Source organism: Ictidomys tridecemlineatus, chromosome 5 (genome assembly GCF_052094955.1).
Source record: "Ictidomys tridecemlineatus isolate mIctTri1 chromosome 5, mIctTri1.hap1, whole genome shotgun sequence".
Lineage (NCBI taxonomy): Eukaryota > Metazoa > Chordata > Mammalia > Rodentia > Sciuridae > Ictidomys > Ictidomys tridecemlineatus.
In genome coordinates this window covers 32,654,255-32,680,604 of record NC_135481.1, presented here as the reverse complement: position 1 = coordinate 32,680,604, position 26,350 = coordinate 32,654,255, and the positions used below count along the sequence as shown (strand labels likewise).

The 26,350-nt window shown below is 40.1% G+C and overlaps 1 protein-coding gene across 4 annotated transcripts in view; it reads right to left on the bottom strand.

Moving 5' to 3' along the window:
- Positions 1 to 503: 503 nt before the first annotated feature.
- Fbn1 (fibrillin 1) overlaps positions 504 to 26,350 on the bottom strand; it is a 222,372-nt gene continuing 196,525 nt past the window's right edge. For 3 of the 4 annotated variants that reach the window (XM_078049640.1, XM_078049641.1, XM_078049642.1), the window contains exons 51-66: positions 25,838 to 25,987; positions 25,415 to 25,480; positions 25,057 to 25,173; positions 23,145 to 23,264; positions 22,181 to 22,303; positions 20,624 to 20,755; positions 20,377 to 20,502; positions 19,611 to 19,817; positions 17,840 to 17,965; positions 16,752 to 16,874; positions 12,328 to 12,444; positions 11,814 to 11,942; positions 10,740 to 10,859; positions 6,070 to 6,301; positions 3,008 to 3,182; positions 504 to 1,825 (exon numbers count right to left, since the gene is read on the bottom strand). In XM_078049640.1, the coding sequence (XP_077905766.1) occupies positions 1,436 to 1,825; positions 3,008 to 3,182; positions 6,070 to 6,301; positions 10,740 to 10,859; positions 11,814 to 11,942; positions 12,328 to 12,444; positions 16,752 to 16,874; positions 17,840 to 17,965; positions 19,611 to 19,817; positions 20,377 to 20,502; positions 20,624 to 20,755; positions 22,181 to 22,303; positions 23,145 to 23,264; positions 25,057 to 25,173; positions 25,415 to 25,480; positions 25,838 to 25,987 (2,453 nt within the window). In that variant the 3' untranslated portion in view covers positions 504 to 1,435. Of the gene's footprint in view, positions 1,826 to 3,007; positions 3,183 to 6,069; positions 6,302 to 10,739; positions 10,860 to 11,813; positions 11,943 to 12,327; positions 12,445 to 16,751; positions 16,875 to 17,839; positions 17,966 to 19,610; positions 19,818 to 19,924; positions 19,987 to 20,376; positions 20,503 to 20,623; positions 20,756 to 22,180; positions 22,304 to 23,144; positions 23,265 to 25,056; positions 25,174 to 25,414; positions 25,481 to 25,837; positions 25,988 to 26,350 lie in introns of those variants that run through there. The other variant, XM_078049643.1, reaches the window with a different exon arrangement.

Below are 26,350 nucleotides of genomic sequence, written 5' to 3'. Positions count from 1 at the left end.
AGAAACCAAGAGTTATAGCATTCAATTGGATTTGATTTGACATTAGTCTTTTGTAATCAGGCTAGCATTGACCAACAACAGATGTTTAGGGAAAAAAGATGAAACACCTAAGTCTTGCCAACACTGGGTATTTGAGGGAAAGGGGCATAAATCTTCTCTAATGAAATTTGAGTGATCTAAGACAATGACAACTTCATATTTGGAAGTATTTAAATCTGGGAGTTTATAAAGTCTCAGGATTAATGAGATCATGTTTTAGTAATGATAGTCTAAATTTCTTATTAGTAAGTGAGGTTAATATGACCAGCACTCTGCCATCTTTAATGAATACAGTAAGGGACTAATTCAGATGTTTTCATTTGTTCTTCTAGTGGTTATACATATGGCACCTTTATTATCCATAAATAACAGACCCCAGAATAATTTAAATCCAGGAGACTTTATTTAGCCTCCAGAAAGGCCCCTCCAACCCCAAATCCATGCAAGAACACAAAGCCGAGGGGTAAACTAAAAAAAAGAAGAGATTGTTTTATTGTGACACTTATGACATTGACCCCTTGCTGACAGGAATGACCTAGAGTAATTTTGGCATATTGCACATGCTGCGACGAAGGGTGCACTGGTAATCCTCTGGCTGCTGAGGTGGGTTCCTGGTCCTTCCCAACCTCAGTGCACATGTGGGCCAGTCACAGAAATTCCATTACCACTTGGTGTAGACATTTAACAAGTCTTTGGTCTTAATAAGCACCATTACAAACCCTCACATTAAGGGCATTATTATTCTAGTTTATAAATGTTTCAATGATAAAAAATAGCACGATTACAGTATACACACACTTAATTTACATGAAATGTATTATACTCATAACTGAGATAAGCTATTGAACTAACTTTGGTTGATTGAAATTAATGAAGTATTTGAACTGGAGACTTGCAATTTGGTTTCTAGGTTGTGTAAATATTACAGTGCATTTATAAATCTAGTTTGAAAATTTACTAGCACCAAATAGGTATGATAAATGGCCAATCTAATACTTGTATTTGGAGAAGCAGAGTTTCAAAATTTGAAGAAAAAAAAAACCCCAATAACAACAGAATAGTCCATCAAATGAAAGCACATTCCTGTCCACCTGCTGGGAGGGACACATTGGCAAGATGGGCCAAAACCCCCCAGTGGATATACAGGTCCCAATTTTCAAGAATCAACACATGACCAGGTAGCTTAGCTACACATATGAGAAGCCTGAGAAAGTGGTTGTTCAACTAGGGTAACCGCCTGTACCTTGCTTTTGTAATACAAGAATAGTGCTTATTTATAAAAATTTACTTGGTGAAAGACTGTACCTATAATATGAAGATTCTGATGGGGGGAGGAATGTAATTCTACCTATCTATAGTTGTTTTTCTTTTAATTATTTGGTCTCTGGATGGTGAATTAATGAAGCAAAATCTGAATTTTCATCTTCAGATTATCACCCAGTTCACCACTGAGGTAGTCTTTGTCATGTCTGTCTTGTAGCTGGTCAAGTTCTTTCTTTCTGTAAAGAGGAGTACTACTGATTTGTAACGAGTAGGTTCCAGCCACTGGCTTCTTCTTGGTAAAGTGGAGGTAGCTGATCCCTTCCTTTTGGTTGATTTTAAAGAAGCCATCTTCATTTCCAGACTCAATCAAGTATCTGTTGTGATTCGTCAGAGTTGTGAGGGCTGGAAGGAGTTCTAGGATTCGGACCTTATTACTGACATGGGAAATATTGAAAGCAAAGGTGGCTGTCTTCTCAACATCCCAACTTGCAAGACTCACGTTGGCTTCTGTTTCAGACAGATCCTGGGGAGATACGAAAATGTTCTAAATTCTGTGTAAATATGCCACTTCGTTCTCATATTAAAGAAAAAGGGAATAGACTCTTAGGCTAATGCAAATTTCTGTTCATGTTGTACATGCTGTGGTGAAAATGCACATTCATCAAGCACTTTGTTTAAACCACAAATGTTTTTAAATTAGCACATATTAATAATACTAAAAACTGTTAAACTGAACTCAGGAAGGAAGTCATTGTCTTTGAAACCACTTGTATGTTTCTGAACCAGCAGTATCAGCATCACCTGGGAATCTGTTAGATGTGCAAATTCTCAGCACCACCCAGACCTACTGAATCAAATTCCCTGGGCGTGTCTCCCGGCATTCCATGTTAATAACCCTTCCAGGTGATTCAGAGACATGCTCAAGTTTGAGAACTGCTGTTCTAATAGATTATTTTCTTTCCAAAGACTAATCTCATTTCCCAAACCACAGCAGGTGGTTGTAGAGCTGATACTAAGAATCAGTCTCTTTTAATTTTGTTCACTGACGCAATACCACCCCCTCCTCAGGACACACCTAGGAACCTACTTCCTGACTGTGATGACCTGCTAATAGTCAATGCTTTTCACCTGGCTTCTTCCTTGCCTCTCTGGGACCACATGTGCTGGATTTTCCGGCCAGGAGCCAGAGGGCTGGGTGAATATCTGTGCATTTCCGAGTTGACTGAGAGGCTGCTGCAGCCGCAGGCAAAGAAAGCCAGGCTGCTTGAGCTCTGTGTTGTTCTTGTCTACAGTCCAAGTTCCCTCACACTCCACATGGTTCCTTTCAGTAGAGGAGCCTCTAGCTTTTGGAACTTGGCGTCCCTATGTAGGGAGCACTATGTCACTTCACCATTCTGCCCACTTGCTGTCCTGGATCTCAGGCCTTGTCCTTTCAGCAGACTTTGGGTGGGTGTTTGACTTTCTTTTTGGCCAGACAGAGGAAATGAGTAAGTATGTGAAAACCTTCGGATGGCCACTCCCGAAAAGAGTAAGAAACTTCAAAAAGCCTCACAACCTCTTATAAAATGCAGCCCAGAGCTCAGGGAATGTCTGGATTTTCTCCCTGGGGAGGTTTTTCACACTTTGGAGCATCCTTAGAGGAAACCACAGGAATCTGGGAAGGGTTTCCACAATAGGATACAGCAGGAGAAACCTTCTGACCTACCTTGATATTGGAGGCATCTGTTTCATTAGCACTTCTTCGTTTCCTGCCTCGTTTGGGGTAGCCATTGATCTTACACTCATAGCAAGCCTCTGGGGAAAGTGAATTGTCATCCATTTCACCACTGACAGGTGCATCTGAGCCTCCTCGGTCCATTCCCATTCCAGAAACACAGTGCCTGCATCAAAAAGAGAGCATAAGCGTTTTTCATTAAAACCAGGACACAAGGGATGCCATATGAGAATTCTGGAGAAGCCTGATCTGAGCACGTTGACTATTTGTCCGTTGGATGATCAGCTGGTGCTAGAACCACACCAAGGTCTTCTATGTTGGGTCTCTCATTCCCAGTCTTGTGAGTTTATTGATTTTTTCTATTACATCTCAAGATGCTGTTTTGCATATTTATTTATCCCTTCATTTCCCAAACCAACCAGGGTAGGAATTTTGTAATACTTGTTCAGGGGAGGGGATACAGATTGAAAACCAAAGAAGAATGGGGGATGAAGGGAGACTAGGTGAGTTGCCAGGTTAAATAAATATGCCTTATTTTTGTGAACCAGACTCTATGCATGTGAGAAAGGTCTTTTCCCATCTCCACCTCCAGGAAACATCAAGGACTTGGACGAATGGGCCATGTTTGGGGCATCTTGCCTGGACACTGTATTTGTTCTTCATTCTCTACTTTGACCTTGTTGTGGTTAGAACTTGTCAGTTCTCACTGCTACTGCTACTACTACTTCTACTACTACTACTGCTACTACTACCACCACCACCACTACCACTGCCCCCTGCTGGTTTGAGAAGGTTATTGTAAGTTCAGAGTGTTCCTTCCTTAGCTCTCTGTGTTCCTGGGTTCACTGTCCAAGTTCTTGGCCTTTTCTACTGCCAACACCACCTTTCCTCACTCAAGCCCCCAAGCAACCACTTCTAGTCTTTGACCTCTCATTTTTACTTACTCTAGGTAAGAAAGTCATAAGAAATAATTGAGGGTTAATTTAGTAATAAACTGTGAAGATGTGCAATGTGTATTACACATATACTACACTATATTATATATCAACATATAAAATGCTTGAAGAATCAGAGCTTGCCCAAGTGTGGGAAACTGTTTCAAGTCATTCAAAACCACTAGGGCCATTGGCTTTGACTCATGTGAAGCTGGATAAACAAACCCATGCCCAGGAGAGATCCAGTTCAGCTGTTTTTCTTTGCCTTTCAATTATCAAAGCCAAGTTATGGAGTGAGGCTTGCATGTTTCACAAGTACCTTGTTTTGTTATTCTGCTTACTATTTCAGAGGCCACTTGGAATGTGTATTTATCAGGTTCCCCTTTCCAAATGTGTTGAAACATTTGAATGATCCTTTAAAAAGTCTTTATTTTGGGGTAGAATCCACTCTAGTGAGTAGAAGCCAAAACTGTTATAAAGGGTAGATTTCTACTAATGCAGCTAAATGTAGACCAAATATCACTTATCTATTTTTCTGAAATAGTTGACCTACTCTTTACAACTCATTTTCCCTGTATGACCTTAGGATTCAAATTACAATACCAATGAGCAAAATATTTGTTGTGTTTCATAGCAATTTATAGGTTCCTACTATTTTCCACAATCTTGCTCAGGTCCAATACATTTTCTTCCTTGTTTACCTTGCAATATGAAATAATAAAACAATAAAATGCTAGAAACAATAAAATGGATGAAATGATATATGCTCATTCTCATAATGATTAAGTTATTGGAAGAATCAAAATATTCAGGCTTTGATTCTTTTCTCAGAACTTCTTTTCATATCCCAAGAGCACCACTTATAAGAAGTGTGACTAAAATCCCACTGGCCAAAAGCCAATTTGGAGTGTCACAATTTTTGCTGGGAAAAATGTTCTGGCATTAAGTATGAATGGACCGAGAGTCAGACACCACCACCTGGGGAATTTGTGTTCTGTTGCTGGCATCCTGTATACTCTCCCAGGAAACATTCTTTTAATCTTCAAGTTTAACCAGACCCACAACAAATCACTAGATGCTTACATGTCCAGGAATCCAAGACCACTAAACCAATAATTTGGTATGAGTGTGTATATGTGTGTGTGTGAATATGTAACTCTGTGGGTGCATGTGTGTGTGTAAATGAGGAGAGTATGCAGGAGTTCATGTAGATTTAGTGTCTGTGTGTTCCTAACTGAAAAGTGAAGTCAGAACTCTTTACAGGATAGCTAAAACTAGATGGACACCCAAGTCAGATTAATTCAGCAGGGGAAAATATCTAAACTTTGAAAACTTACCTCTAAAGTTTGAAATCATTGAGTTGAATTAAAAAATGCCTTCCCTGTTCCAACTCTCACATATACATGCATATAATTTAGTGAGACTTTCTTTTCTTTTTTTCTTAGATGACATTTATTTATTTATTTAGTTAGTTATGGGGAGTGAACCCAGGGTGCTTTACCACAGAGTTATATCCCAAGCCCTTTTCTTCTTTCCTTTGTTTTACTTTGAGACAGAGTCTTGCTAAGTTTCTCAGACTGTCCTCAAACTTGTGATCCTCCTGCTGCAGGCTCTTGAATTGCTGGGATTATGGCATGTGCCACCATACCTTGCTAAAATTTGGTGAAATTTTCTACCTGGAAAATACCTTAATTACTTCAACTCAATGTTTAATGCTCAGTTATATTATCTGGACTAGTTCTCTGTATGACTTATCCTCGTGGGAGCTGGACAAGAGGGCATGTGAAGCTAGGAGAGGATCCTGCCTGCCCCAGCACAAGGGTCAGCCAACAGTGGGCAGCCTGAGTCCAGTTGTGCCATGGAGAGAAGAATAACTTCCCAACAAGATCTGAAGATCAAGAGAATGGGACTGAGAAGTCACACAGTGAGAAATTTATAATACAGTTTCATTAGTTCGATGTTCTAGAGATCTTCAGAAATCCAGATGCCCCCTTACAAATAAAATAACCTAAGGGAACAAACAGTATGGTTCTCCTCTCGTAAGACAGGCAATGTTGAGTTAAATATACTCATATGGTATGAATACAAGCATTGTCAACCAGGAGGAGTAGTGCTTACCCTTGGCCTATTCGGAAGTAACCAGGTGGACAGCCACACAAGTAGCCACCCTCGGTGTTAGAGCAGCCATAACTGCAGGGAGCCTGTGAGGAGCCACATTCATTGATGTCTTGGCAGCCCCCACTGAACTGTTCGTACTGGAAGCCAGCAGGACACATGCACTTGTAGCTTCCCAGGGTGTTGTGACAGGAGGCTCCTCCGCAGATGTGAGCACTGAGGCATTCGTTTTCATCTGCAGGGAAAACAAGAAGAGAGGGATGTGTGACACTGACCAGAGATTTCTAATGAGGGGTCTGGGCCAGGCCACTATGGCTGGCCACTGGCCTCCAGCTAAGCTCTCAGGAGGGGAAGGCAGGCAGGGGTGGCCAGGGTGGAGAGAAGAACAACAGAGCAAGATATGGGCGTGGATTCGGCCTCTTGCCATGTCATGACTAATTGTGGCAGATGAGGTCTAAAGTGCTGGGAGGAGAGGACTGGAGGATGGCATTCTGAGGAGCAGCAGACTCCAGTTCTCATAGGAAACTAATACTAGTAAAGTTCTGCTCCATGCAAACACCCAGTAAGGAATGTGGGGCTGGTTCACAGCTCAGATTCAGGGTCCAGGGATGTCATGGAAGGAAGAATTTGTGTAGTTCTCTGTACTCTTGCTTCACAAGTGCCCAGCAATGGGACAAGTATCTCAAAAGCAGAGACAAAACATTTCCCTGGAGGTTGCTCTTTCAGCCCTCCTTTCACGAGATGTGCAGCCTTGGGGAAGACTATTATTCTGCAGGAAGTGTCCGCCCCATTTGGACTTCCTTTTCAACAATCCGCAAAAGCCCTTAGGTGCTTGTTCTTGAGATGAATAGTGCCTTTTGGTATGTCTGTTCCCATCTCTGAGTGGCACACCCCACTGCATCCAAACCAGCCTCCTTCCCGGAGTGTCTGAACCATGTTGAAAGTTAATTGAGGCTGGAAGAGATTTGGTGCAGACTTCTGGAGCAATAACTGTGGGAAACCCACAAGACAGACAGATGCTGCAGGACTGGATACCCGCAGCGACCTGCCAAATCTGGTGGTAAGAAGAAGGGAAAAGAATCTAACTTTAAAAAATTCAATTCAAAGGAAGAAAACTGAATTTCTCATTACTTCCAATTTATACTTTTTTTGAAATCTCCAATACAGTTTTGTAGACCTGCCTTTGTAGGGCAGGTTGGAAACTTGCTGGTAAGACATTTCTTAATTGCTCCAGCCCATTTCCAAGCACATGTTCATGTGACTTCAGGTAGATTGGATTGCTCTTCACTTAGTGAATATTTGCTTAGCAAGAGAAGGAAAAGAACCTTACTAGATACCCACTGACCAACAGATAAGATAGTAGGTGTTTCACACTCCTTTAGGCAACCTTCCTACAGTCCTGAGAGGTGGGGATCCTATTCCCTGTTCTATAAACAGAGAAGATAAGGTTTAGAGAGCTTCTCCTGATCTCACAGCTGGTTGCAGCAAGGCTGAGCTTCACAGGCAGCTGTTTCTGACTGTGAAAGGTGATTTTCTTTACACCACTGCTACTCTCAAGAAACTCGCTCACATTTAAATTGGTGCTGCCTTTCTCCCATAATTAGCTTTACCTTCTTTGCTAAGACATATTCATCTGTAATGGAAAAAAAATACACCCAATAAATCTATTTTTTATTCTTTTTTTTTTTAAAGTTAGAACATAGGTGAGTAAAAGTGGTGGGGGCAGGGTGCTTGATTGTACCTTCTCCTCCTTCCCTCTGCCCCTCCAACTACGGGTGTGTGAGCTTGACTATATCTGTTTGAAGATCCTCTGTATCCAAGGATTCTAAAGTCCCCTACCTGAGGCTACAGCTATCTAAAATATAAATAGTGGAATGGGCCACTATCTGTGTTCCTTTTCCCCTAATTTTAAATTAGGGATGAGATGTGTGATAGAGGCTCATGAAGACCAAGGGCACTAAGCCCTCTGTCAGACTCCAGGGCTGAGGGTGTTTTCTTGGGTAGGGAGAAGCCCTGGCCTGGCCCTCTTTTCTCTGTCCCTCCAGGGCACACTCTCAGGAAGCTGATCTGTGTGGAGTGTCTACAGCTCTGTTCCCTTGTCCTCCACTCTGGATTGGGCTCAGCCATGTGTTTCTTCTGGGACCCTGACTAATAAAGCCTATAAGGCATGGGTGGACAAAGGGGAAGATCTCTCAATACATCGCTTAGTTTATTCTGCTTTTTGACAAAAGGCAAAAGGACCATTGGTTAGAAGTTAGGGGGAGGGAAAGTTTGTCCCTTATAAAAAAGACATTTCTAAGTATTAAAGCTGTCTGTATCTAGATTGGGCAATCTGGGGGAGAAAATAAGTGCCTTTCAAAGTGGTCTTCAGGTCAAACTGGAATGATGAGGAGGCTGGAGAGGGGTTTATATGTTAGGAAAGAGGTTAGACTAGATAATCTCTGAGGTTCTTCTTAATTCTTCTTAATTTGTCTGTGTTATTACAAACACTCATCCCAACTAGGAACTCTCCTCCTTCCCTTTCATAATTTTTCTATCATATTTTACTTTTTTTTTCCTCTTGAGAATTTAATAAAAGTGTAAATTAAATTTGCTGATCTGGATCAGAGAGGTGTGACGGGGTGGAGCACAGATTAAGGTAAGAAATCGGCAGATGTTCAGTGTTTACAGCTAGAAAACTTGTGCACCAAACCTTCTCATCAATATCCACACTCCTCAATTTGGTGAATGTGTTCTGCATTTTTTCCAACCCTTTTCATCCCATGTATCCAGGGGCAAATGGCTCTGCAAGGAATTTTTCTACACTCTGAAATATTTGTCATATTCTTTCATTTGGTATTTCAATTGATAAGGGGTCTGTTCTTTTTATAAAAAGGAGAAAATTCTACTTTTATTGAAACAGCATTAAGGTCTCTGAAAACTATTTCACAAAAGTGAATCAACAGCACCACAGTTTGACCTCTACAATTGGAGGCTCCAGTATCAGCTCAGAGTGTAAGTTAGCTGTGGTATTAGAAAGTACCAGCAGGAAAAATTCAAATGTCTGATTAGGTTCTTTTTAGTAAATTTGTCTAGGGAAAAATGGGCTGACTCCAACTGCAAGCTTAAAATTTGGTATTTGCAATGAAATCAGTGGCACTTTTCTCCAAACCCAGGCATTGGGAGAGTTAACCTGAGGACAGATAGGAGTGAGATCCAGGTGGGGCTGGTGCAACAGATCTGTTCTGTTCTGCATGGCTCTTAGGAAGCCATTCTAAGCCCAGGGCAGTACTCATTCTGGAGAACTCTAATTCTTGAGATTTATGAGGTCAGTTTGCTTTTGGAGGGACATCAGGATCCCCAGACTTCTTCCTAATCAACTTATTCTTTCAGATCATCCAGCCAGGAAATGATCTTCATAGGACCAAAACAGATTCTCCAGGCAACTAGGGCAAAGCCTGTCGGTCTCTAATATCCCTGGACTAAAGTTGTCCTCTTTAACAATTTTCCTTATAGCTCCAAATTCATTCAAGCAACCTGCATAACCATAACAAAAAGGCTCATATACTGGGTATCGAATCAATGAAGTTCACTCTGAAGTTTTGTGAGCAATGTCAGAAACTGCTGATCCAAATCAAAGACCCCCCGCCTCCACCATCCTTAAGTTGATAATGAACAAAGATGTTTTTATTAAACCCAGATAGCACAGACAGTTGTGTAATCTAAACTCTTCTAGCACTGGGGCCACTTAGCCAGCCCATATACCTCTCTGAAAAACTGTCTCCTACAGAATCAAACTAGATGAGAGACAATTTGGTAAGTGAAAACATACTAAATGTGTCTTCATTCGGGGTAAAGTAGAACATTTGCACAGGAAGCAATAATTTCTCAAGTTTTTGCTAAGGAGGGCTTTATACCTAAGAATGCATCAACTAGAACAGGTCACCCAAGCACCAAGCTTGTGGTGGTGCTCCTAGATACTTGCTGAATGAAAAAATAAGTGACCATGGCACTTGAAAGTTAAAGGCCTTGGGTTCCAGTTCCAGACATGTCATAAAAGAACAAAAGACATCTTATTCCTTCCCTGAGCTTCTGGATCCTCATTAAAGGGCTTGTGCTAGATCATCTCTGGTGTCCTTCTGATATGTATTAAGAGTTATTTTCCCGTGACATTGTGGAATCAAAGATTGTATCATTTCAACTTAATGAAGGAGTCTGTTGATCTCTCTTAATTATCAAAAGAATTTAGCCATCCTGAAAAAATTCTGTCTCTGCAGTTTGCTTTCTGCCTCAAGGATGTGTAGGGCTGAACAGAACTACTTCCGTTTCTTCAGGCCAACGAGTCACCCAAAACAGCCTCTGGCTGATATTTCAGTCAGAAGTAGAACTTGTTGGCCTCTGATATAAAGAGAGTGCAAGTGTTCTAGAAGGCTCCAGAAAGGCAGGGGGGTGTTGATAGTCAAGGAATTCTAAGGACATTTCATTACAGATGCTTTCAAAGCTACTTCATCATAATATTTTTTCTTAGTTTGCTATTTTGCAAAGACTATTACTCCCCTTTGGTTTTAATCAGGTTAGGGTAATTTGAAATGAGTACTTGTTGCTTCAATAACCAAACAAAGGTTTTCAGAAAGAGCCAAGTTTGCCCCATAGGAGTTGAGAGCGATACACTGAAACAAGCAGAGGCTACTTGCCGACACACTGGTTCCACTGGTAGTGCTGAAGGTAGCCCTGGGGACAGCTGCACCTATAGCCTCCAATGATGTTCTGGCAGCCGTGCTGGCAGCGATGGTTGCCTTCACACTCATCCACATCTGAAAAAGAAGTAGAGTTGACTTTAAGCCACATCAACACTGATCTCGGAGTCACTCTCTGAAGCAACAGGTATATGCATGTGGAGGTAAATGGCAATTCTAATGAGAATCTGTTTCCTAAAAAATTATTCTACCACCCAAAAACTTCAAGAATATCTACTATGGAGCTTTTACTAAGTCTAAGAAGAAAAACATTTGGGGATTCCCAGTAAAGTCTACAAATAAAGATCATGTTGAAATTTGTGCAAAGCTCAAAGCATTCTGTGGGACAGCTCTATACATTATTGTGTTCCTTTACCTGCACTAGAATTAGAAGTCAAAAGGTGTCAATGCAAAAATAAAATCCTAAAAATGTCATTTAAACTTTTAATTACCTATTAATAGAAGAGTTACTCCTTATATGTTTAGTGCACATTGGGGAAATTCCTTTATGGCTCAGGACACAATAACCAGGAATCTAGCTGTTTTTCTTGACTGAGTTATTCCCATTAGATGACATTATTAACTAAGCAGAAAAGTTTTGTTATACCTAGGAAGAGTATGTTATAGCTGGGCGCCATGATGCACGCTGGTAATCCCAGTGGCTCAGGAGGCTAAGGCCAGAGGATCACAAGTTCAAAGCCAGTCTCAGCAAATTAGTGAGGCCCTAACTAAGCAACTGAGACCCTATCTCAAAATAAAATACAAAAAAATGGCTGGGGTTGTGCCTCAGTGGTTGAGCACCCCTGGGTTCAATCCCTAGTACAAAAACAAACAAAAAAAAGCATGTTATAAATACAACCAAGCATGAATCTCTAAGGTATGGGACCTATGCAAACCAGGCAAAATGTTTGGGTGCTGCCCCTGAGCTCAGCCCTGACATCTCATAGAAAATGATGATTGAAGGTGCTGATAGCCACGTAGGCCATCTCCACAAGGGTCCACCAGGTGGACGCAACTGAGGACTCCACCCACCTTCACAGCTGGCACCACTCTGGTCAAGGGAGAATCCCCGCTGGCATTCACAGGTGAAGCTTCCAGGAGTGTTCTGGCAAATGCCCTTAGAGCCACACAGGTTGATGTCAGAGGTGCATTCATTGTTATCTATGAGAAGCAGAGGGGGAAAACAGGATTAAAATTCCCCAAAGTGCTCTTGGTACTGTTTAAAAGAAAGGAACAAGGTTGGGGTTGTGGCTCAGTGGTAGAGGGCTCGCCTAGCACATGGTTCGATCCTCAGCACCACATAAAAATAAATAAATAAAATACATGTATTTTGTCCAACTACAACTAAAAAATATTAAAAAAAGGAAAGGGACTCAATGATTTAGAATAGGCTAAATAAGACCAATAACCCTTATATATGTCCACACACACACACAAACACATTTTTCAATATTTTTGTTTTCTTATTCCACCAGCAGAGAGAGTAGAAAATAACCCCTAAGTGAATAGCTATGATTCATATAGGGCTTTTTTCTCTTCTACTTACCAATGCAGGCAGTGTGGTGCTGGGTAAATCCAGGAGGACATTTACAAGTGAAGCCGCCAATGGTGTTAACACACAGGAACTGGCAGTTGTGCTGCTTAGTAGCACACTCATCAAGATCTACAAGAAAATGCAAGATGGCATTGGAGTTGGGCAGGTAAAAACTAGGTAGCAGCCCTAAGTTTTGATTTGTAATTCTTACATGACACTGGCCAGAACACAAACACAGAAAATGGCTAGAAAGAACCCTGGCGATTAGACATTGAAAGATAAAATGAGGTTTCAATCTAGACAAAATAAATAAATTAATTAATTAATACAAAAAATAAGATAGCTCTTTGTATGACCCAAGGCTAACCCAATTCCCTTTAGCAATGTAGGAATTTTTCAACAAAGGAATTTCAAATTCATTCTAACATTTTAAACAAACTAGAAAGTGAAGGAAAAACTGATCCTGAAAAATTTCTAGAGAACTGAAAAGATGCATTTAAGTTGAAACATAAAAAGAAATGTTGAGGCTGGAAATTAATTTGTTTAGCCCTTTTCTGTTTGCTGTTTTTAATCTACTCAAATGAAGTAGTCAAAAATTTCTGACTTCTTTGGTTAGGGATTCTCCTTTGGATAAAACAAAATTGAGCAATCCAGAAGGAAATACGGGAAAGGGAAAAACAAAAACAAAAACAAAACTTTCATCTGATATGCTAAGAGCATTTTAGAAAATGCTGACTACAATATTTATTGAACATTATTTCTCAACTCATAAACCTTCTCTAATATAACTGGGCTTCTCTCCTCATAGTCTCAACTTCTAGGCTCATTTTGAACTACAAAAGTATTTTAAAATGTCTAGCTTTTGGTTGAATTTTAGTAATTTTTTAAAATTACTTTTTGTTTATATATAACAGAAGAATGCATTACAATTTTTATTATACATATAGAGAATAATTTTTCATATCTCTGGTTGTACACAAAGTATACTCACACCAATTCATGTCTTCATACATGTCCTTTGGATAATAATGATCATCACATTCCACCATCATTTCTAATCCCCTGCCCCTCCCTTTCTCTCCCACCTCTCTGCCCTATCTAGAGTTTGTCTATTCCTCCCATGCTCCCCTTCCCTACCCTACTACGAATCATCCTCCTTATATCAGAGAAAACATTTAGCATATGATTTTTTGGGAATGGCTAACTTCACTTAGCATTATCTTCTCTAACTCCATCCATTTACCTACAAATGCCATGATTTTATTCTCTTTTATTGTAAATAATATTACATTGTGTATATATGCCACATTTTTAAAATCCATTCATCTATTGAAGGGCATCTAAGTTGCTTCCACAGTTTAGCAATTGTGAATTGTGCTACTATAAACATTGATGTGTCTGTGTCCCTATAGTATGCTGATTTTTAGTCCTTTAGGTATAGACCGAGGAGAGGAATAGCTGGGTCAAATGGTAGTTCCATTCCAAGTTTTCCAAGGAATCTCTATACTGCTTTCCATATTGGCTGCACCAAGTTGCAGTCCCACCAGCAGTGGATGAGTGTACCTTTTTTCCCACATCCTCACCAACACTTATTGTTGTTTGTCTTTATAATTGCTGCCATTATGACTGCAGTGAGTGCAAAAATTAAAATGAAGAATCAATAAATGGGATGGACTCAAACTAAAAAGTTTCTTCTCAGCAAAAGAAACAATCTGTGAGGTGAATAGAGAGCCTACATCTTGGGAGCAAATCTTTACCCCTCACATATCAGATAAAGCACTAATCTCTAGGGTATTTAAAGAACTCAAAAAGCTAAGCACCAAAAAAAAAAAAAACCAAAACAAACAAACAAAAAAACCCAAATAATCCGATCAATAAATGGGCCAAGGAATGTACAGACACTTCTCAGAAGATGGTATACAATCAATCAACAAATATATGAAAAAAATGTTCATCATCGCTAGCAATTAGAGAAATGCAAAGCAAAACTACTCTAAGCTTTCATCTCACTCCAGTTAGTAAATATTTTTAAACCAGCTGTGTATTCAGACATGCTTTGTCACAAATTCAGCTACCAAGCACCCACCTCTCAGAGGACTTTTGGAGTTGCAGCTCAGTTCTAGATTTGTTAGTGACTGCATCTGCTCCACTGTGCCTACATCCTGGCTCGTGTGACAGCTGGAGTGGACCTACCCTGAGAGAACCTCCCCATGTTTGTACCAGGGCTGACTTCCCTGAAAATGGAGCCCATGCTGTACTCCATGGTTTAGAGAGGCTGACCCATGTTCAGGTCTCTCAGAACCCATGGACCAGCTTTCCCTCTCTAGGGCCCTAGGAACCTTGCTAAAGCACCATCACACATTCACTGATGCTCACCTGTACCAGGTGAGAGAGGCAACTCTATGATTTCTTAAAACAATGCCACTTCATAAATGTGACACAATTAAGAACAGCAACACTTGCTGTTCTCACCTCTGTCTTTTCCCTCCTCCTTTCCTCTTAACTGGACCCCCCTTCTTTTACAGGGAAGATGCTCCCAAGTCCTTCTAGCCTCTTTCTTCGCAATTTCAATGGGATATATGTCTGTACCACTTATTTTGATTTTTAGTCAGCCATGGTAAATATGTGGAGAAATTTGGTTAGGAGGAAAAGGGGAGAAAGGGACTTATCTTGTAAATGAATGTGTAAAAATCATATAATTGCTTTCTGCATTCCTAAAGCCATAAAGAGGGATTTACTAATGCTTTTTTTTTCCTTTGTGAAAGAACATAATGACCACTATGCATTTAATTTCCATTTCTGAATCTCTTAATTGCTAGGAACTTTTTGAGGATTTTGTGCCACTAGAGGTTACGAAAATCTTGAAAATTTATTTTGTTACAGATAGCACACACAATGAGAGGTATTCTTTCCCTTGAATTTGTTTCATTTACATGGATAAAATTCTGGCTCTGAGTTGTAACCTCACATTGCCTGGGACTCCCTGATCCATAAAAGCATGAGTTCCATGTTTGAGAAGAACAAAACAAGGAGCAACTTTTCATTTAAGATGGTTAGAATTTTTAGTAGGTCTCTCAACTTCCTTTCCTAAAACTACAGGATTATATAGGATTTGTGCTGTACAGGATAGTCTCACGCAGTTGCCCTTTATTTCATCCTCTCACATACCTCTTAACTCAGACACAGGAAAGAGGTCTAGGGCCCATTTCTCACTGCTGTCTATCCCCACTCCACCCCATCCTTTATCTTCCCTTACTTCTCTGAGAAAATACAATAATTCTTGTTCTACCGTCAGGTCTACGTTTCTTTCTCCAAATCCCTCCTTTCCCAAATATATCCTTAAGAATAACTCATTTATGCCACTCACTCAATATGGAGTTCTTATTGTTGAGGAAGATATTTACAGGAATAAATTTACACAAAAAGAATTCTCAAAGGGTAACTTCTAGTGGAGAAGGGATTCCTGCCCAGAGTTGTGCTGTTTTTTAATTCTTATCCTTCAGGTAAGCTCCTAGAAGGCAGGAATGGTTTTCATTTGCAGACCAAAAAATCTGGACATGGTGTTTAATTAATCAGGCACAATGTCTTCTGGGATCGTGACACTGATTATTCTAAAGCTGTACTTTGCTGGAGATTGAGACTATACAATTTTTGAATAATTAAGACAGCATAACTGCAAAAAATAGAAAGCAGAGTGGAGGTAATCAATTAAGAATTGGCCTCAACAGAGAGTCTTGGAGCGAGGTTACAGACAACTCTGAGACTCACCTGAATGGCCCCTGGGATTTTAACAAATATATGAAAAAAAGTTCATCATCGCTAACAATTACAGAAATGCAAATCAAAACTACTCTACGATTTCATCTCACTTCAATGATAATGGCAGCTATTATGAAGACAAACAACAATAAGTGTTGGTGAGGATGTGGGGAAAAAGGTTCACTTATATACTGCTGGTGGGACTGCAAATTGGTGCAGCCAATATGGAAAGCACTATGGAGATTTCTTGGAAAATTGGGAATGGAACCACCATTTGACCCAGCTATCCCTCTCCTTGGTCTATACCCAAAGGATTTAAAAACAGCATACTACAGGGACCCAGCCACATCAATGTTTATAGCAGCATCATTCACAATAGTTAAAGTGTGGAACTAACCTAGATGCCCTTCAATAGATGAATGGATAAAAAATGTGGCATGCGAATGGCCCCTGGGATGACTGTGGGTATCCAGTGACGTGACTGCTGCCACTGATCCTCTGCAACCTCCCTCTCTCAGGGATCAACTTCCTACAAAGGCGCTACCCCCAGGGAAGAACTTCTTGCTTGTAGAGCAGAGGTCTTTTGGCTTGTTTATGGATTCCTCCTAGGCACAAGGAATGTGATGATGTGGCAGGTGAATGGGCAAGGGGATCAGGAAGGGCAAATTCTACTTTACCTTTGCAGCTTCTTCCATCCTCTTGCAGAATGTAGCCTTTCGGACAGGAACACTGGTAACTCCCTTCTGTGTTTTTGCAGATAAAATTGCATGGTTTGGGAGCCTGGTTGCACTCGTTCAGATCTATGGTTAAAGAGATACAGTGTGACTGCCCATCTAAACAGACATCTAAATGTTGAACATTCACTGGGTTTAATAAAGAATTTTAGCTTAGGGGTAAAAATAAACTCTGTTTATTTGTTGCCTTTGATCACTGTCCTACCCTTTCCTATGAAATAACAGTTTGTTAAGATTTTTAGTTGGGGATTTTCCGTTTTTGCATACCTAAAATTTCCACTCAGGAATAAACCACCAGAATTTGTGATAAAGGATAATTCAATACTGGTCTTCTATCTCAACTTTAAAGATTAATACTAATTCTTATGTCATGAAACTTAAAGCCACCTAGAAATGTTGAAATCTGGTTGTGGGGGGCCACCCTGAACTGGAGCTGAGCACACCCTCTTAGCCTTGAGTAATGGGGTTGTGGAACTGCATTGCACACAGTGCGAGGGGAGGCAGGTGGGCCCTCATCTTCGAAAGGAAAGGAAGTACAGCTCTTGGAGTGGGCATCACCCAATGGTGTTTGCTGTAACACAATCCCTTGCCTTATTTGGGTGGAATTTTCTATCCAATGTCTTTCCCCTAAATAAAAACAAGGGTTTGGGGTGCGCTCACTCTCTTGCCTCTTGCCTTCCCTGATTCCCTTGCCCTCCAGTGTGGGGGCTCAGGTCTCAGAGCCATCTCTGACCCCCGAAAAAGGTACTTCTGTGTTTGTGTGGTCTTTTCGTTGTCAGCCCAATTCACACGGAGTGACCCTGACTCCATTGCCTGTGCGGGAAGTGGGCAATGGATGGTTGTTCAAAAAACCTTTTGTTTCCATGGAAATATTTGAGTAGCATCTTTATTTTCTGAAAGGATTCTGTATTTGTGAATTTTCTTCTTGAATTATAAAAAGTCCATAAAGTTTTCTTTCCTTCTTTGTACGTGAACAATGGACTTGAGTGATTTGAGTTCTTTAAACTCTGGATTTTGTTTAGAGCACTCACCGACACAGGAAGTCCCAGTTATATCTGGAGTATAGCCAGTTTTACAGATACAGTGATATGATCCTCTGTCATTGACACATTCTCCATTTCGGCAAACATCATGAATAACCTTGCATTCATCAATATCTGTAAGTTAATAAATATAAATTTAAATAATAAAGATATTATTATTAAATGGCCAGCATGACTATATAGGGGTCACTTCAGTGTAAATTCTAACAGATTGTGTTGAATTTATATTATGGTCCTATCAAATTAAACCAAAGAGATGTCAGCATAAATTTCATATGCAATAGTGGTTATATTGAAATGCAGACTAATATCTTCGTGAGACCATTGTGACAAACTGATCAGGCTAGAGGAAAACTTTTAAAAATAATTGCTCTTCTAAATTTATATTGTTTTTCTCTTCTGGACCGCTCAAACAACGCCCCACTTAGACACATGGTTTTTTTGCTGTCTTGTGCCATCAAGCTTGCCCACTGCTGACATATCATAATCAAATCACAGCAGTGGGCCCTTTTGATAGGGAAACTCCATTCCCCCTCTAATATTGCATGTTCAGAATAAAAAAAAATTCTTTTACATTCTCCCTGTTGTGTTTGAAGTTAATTCTGAAGAATATCTAATTAGGTAATATTGGGGAAATGGGATCAACTTCCTTCCTTTGCTGAGGAAGGAGATGAACCAGGGCTCTGGGGTGGAGGAGAGACTCTTATTCAGGGCTCCACCCGTTGACTCGGTCAGTGTGCATTGCTGAGCATTAAAGCCACTGTTCTTCACCTTTTGACCCATCTTTCTCCTTCCTGTGCCAAGACAAGTAGTTTGCACGCGAGTTATCAGCCCCTGATGGCCAAATAACCATTCTATATCAATGGCTGGGTGTGCCTGACCTTTCCAGGTTTACTCTGAAGTGTCATTTAGCACACTTCTCTTTGGTCTCAGGAAATGAGTCTTTTCCACCACCTCATTTTGACATCCTCCAAAGAAGCATAAATTGCTTTTGGTCACTCCATCCTATCTGTCCACTTCTGTCTTTTACCACACCCAGTTTCACTAGTCGGCTTTCTGCCACATCTTTCTAACAGAAAAACAAAACCTTTTAAAACTCTTTTCTTTCTCACCTACAATTTCCTCTTCCCAAGGAGCTCAATAAAACAAAACAAACCCCGTAAAAAACAGCAACAACAATGACAAAAACAAACAAACAAACCCAACTCTCTCATTTTCTCAGTCCTTTTATGAACTAAAAACCATTGCTAAACATGGAAATATACAGTGACAGGCCTGAGACACTGAACAGCCTCCTTACCTCCTCCTGGTTGAAGCAGCTTGTGCTTAAAGATGCAATTGTGTCTAACTGCTGGCATAACATCATTATTTATGATTTTTGATGCTATATGTTTTAGATAATTTTATGAGTTAAAATACATACTTATTGGTGGACTGAATTTAGCAATCACTTATGTCAAAAGAGTTATCTAAAAAATTATCTGAGTAACCTACAACTGATTTACAGAAAACTTCTATTTAAATAGTTGAAGATTCTTGCTATGCAGAGGCAGGGGTCCAAGTGCACACAACTTCTTCTAGTGGACCACTGACACTTTGGCAAATGAACTTGAATGTCTAAAACACTATAATGAAGAGTTCTTGTTAATCTCAAATAAGCAACTCAACCTAGGCCCCATATCATAGATTACACATTCTAATCTGTATTTCACAGAGAAATAGTTTCCTTGAAAGTAATTTTGCATGATAAATCAAGTACCTGCTCCATTGGTCATGAATCCTCGGCCATGGGGGCAGAGTTTCTTGAAAGCCACGGTGCCCTGGAAAGGGCAGATCTCACAGTGGGGACCCCAACCTCTGCCTCCGTCGCAGCAGCACTCAGACTTGGTGACAGGGTTCCTGTTGCTCGAGCCGATCTGACACATGTTTTGCAGCACCTCTGTGAAGCAGTACCCTTCCCGGTTGTCTGGAAGGTACATTATGAAGCAAAGAGGATTTAGAGAATTTTATGAGCAAACTCGGGTATTAAGAATTTGGTCAGATATAAAAACCAAAAAGAATGTAACACTTTACCCTGGGCAAGAAGGGGCGAGAAGGGAAAGCTGGAGACAGCAGTGAGAGAGGAAAGATGACGTCTGAAGGAAACAAGACAAGAAATTCAGTAAATTGGTAGAAAGGCATCGGCCTAGACAAGCTTATAACTCTATGTGCTCCCCAAAAGATGGAGAAATAGCCATAATAGTCATGCTATTGCAAGAGGGGCAGAGAAACTTGGAAATGGAGGCTGGTCACCAAGGGCTCAACAAAGGCAGCCAACAAAGAAATTCCAAGCAAGTGATTCAGTGATACAATTAGTAAAGGAAGAATTTAGCTGCAGGGTGGTGCTTAGCCCAAGGGACAATCACAGTCACTAAGTCATCTCCAAAATATGAACATTTAACCCTTCCTCAATTTTGACATTTTCTCTTATTTTCCAAGCAGAGACCCGGGTCTCAAGCATCCCAGTGTGGGGTGGAGGTACTCACCCAGGCACTCATCTTGGGTGGGGCTGGGGGTGAACCCGTCATTGCACTCGCAGGTGTAGCTCCCCAGAGTGTTGAGGCAGCGCCCGTTCTCACAGATCCCTGGCTTGGTCTGACACTCGTTCTCATCTGTTTGGTTTCATCAAGGGCCCAAAACAAAAAGAGTCAGCTGACTGTTTTATAGAAAGATGGATTCCTCCTCTTCCTCATTTCTGTCTCCCCTAAGCTCCTTGCACAGAGATCCTCTTACCGACACAGCCTTCTCCATCAGGTCTCCGCTGGTACCCAGGTCCGCAGATGCACATATATGTGCCAATGAGGTTCTTGCATTGCATTTGCTTTTCAGTACATTCATGTTTTCCCTCTTCACATTCATCCTCATCTGTAAAGAATGTGTAATCATAAGTTCATAAAAGAAGTTGCATGAAAATGCCTGCCTTTTAAACTGAACAGCAGTAAGTAAGCAATTTTCATCTATGTTATTTCAGCATTGGCCTTATTTCCTTCATTATTTCTTGAATGCTGACCTCTTAATAATGGGAAGGAGTCATCTAACCACCTTTAAACTTGAAGTAATTGCTACCTAACCAACAGATAAGCCCTTCAGAAGCATGATTCTAATCATACCTTTCTTCTATTCCCCTTCCTGGTTTATATTTCTTTGTTGAAGCATTTTGATTCTTTTTGACTAAAGGTCTTATTATTATAATATACTATTTTTAACATAATGATAATATAACAGCTTTATAATCATGACATATGATAACATGCTATTATAAAAGCATAATGGATTATGATATAATAAACCCAAACTTCCATTATGCAATAGTTATAACATGATATGCTATAATACAGTCTTATTTTAATAATGTCAGATTCATTAATATGATATAATATTTGGGATAATAAAAGCTTTGTTATATGTGGATGAAAAGACAAGCATCTACAATATCTTATTTTCCACTGGTTCTTCTCTCTTTCATATCCTTTTTTCTGGGGTTGGCTGGGCTTCTTTGCTCTTTACTTTCCATTGTGTTGCATTTCCTTCTTTTGTTATTCTTCCCTTGGATGTGTTCTGAGCTGAGGAATTTGGACTTTATCCTGCATGTGATCAGGAGCTCCCACTTAGGAAATCTCCCGGTTCTTCAGCATAATTGTATTGAAGCCACCTGAGAGAACAGGTGTCTGCTCATTTAAGACCTTGGGAGGAACACACTGGAGCTCTTCAAGGGCCAGGTGCAGGATTATCCAGATTTGCATAATGCAGAATAGTCAGAGCTTTGGAAACTGCATGTGTAGTATTTTTAACGGATGTGGTTTAAGTAGGGTAGATCTATGTGCTAGCCCATTCTTGGAACACAATATCCACAGTGAGGGGGATATCTTCTCTTTGTTTTCTCATATACTCCTTCCTTCATAGTCTTGGATCATTATGTCTATATGACCCCCATGGCACTTATCATGCTGTATTATGCTTACATATTTATATCTTATCTCATATTGCTTCATATTTATGTGAAAAAAATTTTTTCCCATGGATGTGGGAAAATATTTTTTCTTTATACCTTCACATCTTGTGGAATTACAGGCACATTTCAGGCAGGATCTGCCCAATAAACTGACAATGGAACTGTAGTGCTACAGCTTAGGAGAAAAGGTAGCAGGGAAAACCCCTAAATTATCCATGGCCTGAATGTTTACAAATTCCCAGCCCTCCTCTACCAAGGGAAGCTTTGGAGGGACATCTCCCATCATAGATAGCATTAGAGCTTCCTGGCTTAGCTGAGCTTGAATGTGGATATCTCACCTTTGCACATCCTCTTGTCTTCTCTCAAAACATATCCAGCGGGACATTTGCATTCATAGGACCCATAAGTGTTCACACATCGGAAGGCACAGAGCAGAGGATTCTGGGCACATTCATTTATATCTGCAGGAGAAAATAATGGATCATGGACATCAACAGCAACACTAGAAAAAACCTACTCTAATCAAAAGTCGAAATTGTCATAAGCCTGGATGAACCAAGCACTCTCTGATTTCCAGGAAATTATCAAATAAATTGGTTATTATATTTGGTATAAGTAGGGTGATCATACATCCAGTTTTGTTTGTTGTCCTGGTGTAATTATTAATGGTTATTTAGGTGGATGAGAAATTATAAGTCACCCTCATCCAGGGGACTTTTCTGAATTTCTGGCTTAGAAGACTCAGGCTAACCACCTCCCACCTCCTACAGTTATATGGAATTGGGATCTGTTTTGCCCCATTTAGCCGAAACCATTGTGCTCAGAGCAGCAGCTGAACCCTCTAATAGTGTTAACTGCCCCTCCCCATACCAAAAGGTTCCTGTTTGAGAGAACAGTGATTCTTCTGCTCAAGAAAAGAGCATCCTGGATCACTGTATTCTTACAGAGAGACCTAGATCACAGAGAGGTCTTGATTACAGCCTTAAGTAGATAGGAATGACTTCATCATTAATATACAAAAGAGATTACAGTCGATTTCATGGTTTAGAACCATTAGAATATGTTTTTGAAAAGGAGGGTTAAACAGACCACCTTGGTGATCCTGTTGCTGTCCAAGACCAATCTAACTGACTGAGAATATATTGATAGCCCTGATAGAGAATAAATGATGGAATGGTTCATCAGGTCCACATGATTTTTATTCTACACATTTTGCCTGGTACTTAATATTAAAGAACTTCATCAACCAAATTGTTCCTATTATCAATACACCTACCCACCTACTGTGTTTAAGAGACTTACCTTCACATGTCATCATTGGACCAGGCTCAAATCCTTCCTCACAGGTACACTCAAATCCTCCAATCACATTCTTGCAGGTTCCATTTCCACAGGGATTGCCCACAGAACATTCATCGGTATCTGCAAGTGACCAAGAGTATGTCCAAAACATGATGCATTGAGATGAGATGAGCTTGGATTCAGATATTCCTTTTCATTCTATCAGAGCACTCTGGTCTATAATATCTTATCTAATTCTTATTCTATTCTTAGAGGGAAGGAATTTGCATATCTCATGATCACAGATTTGTAGGTGAAATTTGACTTGCTCTGTGTCACTGACAGTGAGCGTACCTAAACTTCTGGCCCTTATACTGCCTTTCTGCATGTCTCCAGTCTCCCACATTATAAAGAAGTGTATCTTCTCCTGGAGGTAGATGTCCTAATGGTTAACACAAGGCTTCTATAAGCAGTCAGAAGTTTCTGCTTGTTTAAAGATAGAAATACATCTCCAGCTCAGCCCTACATTACATCACTCTACAAGAAGCTTTAAACATGGTGGATTCTGGCCAGATATAAAATAGAAGACTAAACTTACGCAAAATAAGAGACCAGAGGTTAAGCAGAATTAATACACTGGATAAAATCAAGATTCAAGCAGATTGTGTTGATTCTGTTAAAACCAGATGGTTTACATTAGGCAGAAGAAAGGCTAGAAAAAATATATTTAGGGTATGACCTCTCTAAACAACTGTAGAGAGAGAAGACATCTTAGCAAGAAGATATAAAAAATATATGTGCCCCCTAACCCATCCACCTGGAGCACTCTGTCCTTGATGCTGCCATATCCTTTGGGGAGAGTATCTTCCCTTGGGAAAGGAAAGATTTTTATAGAAAGAACATTGTTATTTTAGCAATCCAACATTCAGAAAAGTGGTGGACTATCATAGGGTTACACCTTATGTTGGGGTCCTCAAGTCAGAGAGAGAAGGCAAGAGGAGGACATCGGAGAGAGATCCATGGCAAGGAGGCTCACTGTGCGCATGAACTTGAGTACTAACTGAAGACTCCCAAAGGAAAGTGTTGACAAATTTGTTCTGCCACTAATTCACATTTCACAGTCAAGAGTATTATGTCTCCTTCAAGTTGGTAAAAATGACAATATCGTTGCATTTTAGAGCGCAAAGGTAATTAGAAATAAATTAGTTCTTCGGCATAATATTACATTCAAAGGTCTAGAAAGGCTTAAGAACGTGCTTGAGCTCCCTTGCCTTAGTTGAAGCTGAAATCCTCAAACCTGTTTCCTTGTATGAAGGAACACTTTTTAATTTACACAAACTCTCAGCACTTTTGCCACTGTTAAGTCAGGTTACACCGAATTGCTTGGGAATTCTTAGATAAATAAGAACAACACTTGGATTTAACTTGTAGTTAGTCTGCATTAAGGGTCAGAGGTCCGTCACAGAAGCCATTCTTTGAAATTTTATTAAGAGGGTTAAAGCAAGAGAACTTTAAACTGGGCCTTTCATATTAATGTATAAAATCCAGATAAATTTTGTATTTTACATACTAACAGAATAAGATTATTGACCATTAACTTTATTTTTAAAAAAAATTTTTCATAAAGACTTTCATAACGGTGTCATCCTATCCTCTCTCTCTTAAGACATGTCCTGTGTCTGTCTTCCTTATGAGATGGTGAGGTCTGTGTCAGGAAGGACCTTCTCTGCTCGGTTCACTTCAGCAGCCCCAGAGCTTAGCATGGTGGGGGGCAAATGATGGAGACTCAGCTATGGGTTCTAAGTGAAGGAAACGTGAATGGAAGGACGGACCTAAAGTGCCATGTTGGTAGTTATACTTCCCAGTATGAATGCTGTGTAGCTTAATTTTTAATCTGCAACATCCCAATGGAAGAAACTGACTGATTACTCACCCACACATTCATTGCCTTCTAGAATATAACCAAAGGGACACTCGCAGCGATAGGAGCCATCTGTGTTGATACACTGCCCGTGTTTACAGACATCAGGTTCTTTGCACTCATCCATATCTTAAAGGAAGGAAAAAGTGGTGAATAAAAAGGAATTTTTTCTTAACAAAAAGGTAAGTTATGATCATTGCAGTTTAATCAATACATATTTGTGTCAAATATAATCAGTATCTGAATGAAATAACAAAAATGTGGAGCTTAACTTTTCAAGACAGATGTGGAAAAATAAGGACTAGAGAAAGGCAAAGAAGAGGCTAGCTGAGTATACAGAAATGTTGAGAATCTAGTACAAGCTACTCACCAACTGCTGAATCATCAGGTCCCACAATGATCCCACTTCCATAAGGACAGATCTGGCGGAAAGCCTCTGCATTGGAGACACAAGCTCATTAACAGACTAGTGGCAATTAGTCACAGGCTTTCCCCCAAGCATTTTGCAGCAGCAAAATGGCCTCATGCTGCACATACTGAGAAGTAATGAATAAGAATAAGGCCCAGAAACCAAGGGAAGTTAACAAGACTCCCAAAGGTATGGTGCCTACTCCTTAGGCATCTCTGACTCATAACCAAGAAGATACCTAGCCCCTGAGAGAAAATGAATTTTAATGAACATTCTAATTATACCTCAAATTAAATTGTCTTATTCTTTGAGCCTATAATCTTAATTATTTCATGACCTTTTTGTACATGGGATGATGTAGAGAAATAGAAATGTCAGACATACCATCAGGCTCTGTGGGACACAGCTCACAGGGATCTCCCCAGCCTTCTCCCTTCAAGGCACAGCAGCATTCCTGTTTGGAGTGATTTCTGGATTTGGGGGATGAACACTTTCCTCCTTCAAACTTGGCATAACAGTAGCTCATTCGCAAATCTGCAGCATAAATTCATGATATCCTTCAGTTACTTTTCTACTGAAACTTTGTTGTATAATAGTCAATAGGAAACAACCCACCAAGTCAAACGTGTTCTCTCATTACTACAGCAATACTCCATAAATGACTAAGTGCCTTAGCCGAGATGGTTAAAGTCCTGGGTAACATCTGATGAACAAACCAATGCAGTTTTAATCTTATTATTTCTTGTTTCAGCCAGTATGTCAAAATAATCTGATGTGAATAATAAAATCAAACAATGTCAGTTTTCAAAACTGATATCCATTAGTGACTTCAGGATTGGAATGTTCACAGATGGAATCATTCAGAAGATCCGCTCATTGATAGCTATGCTTCCACGG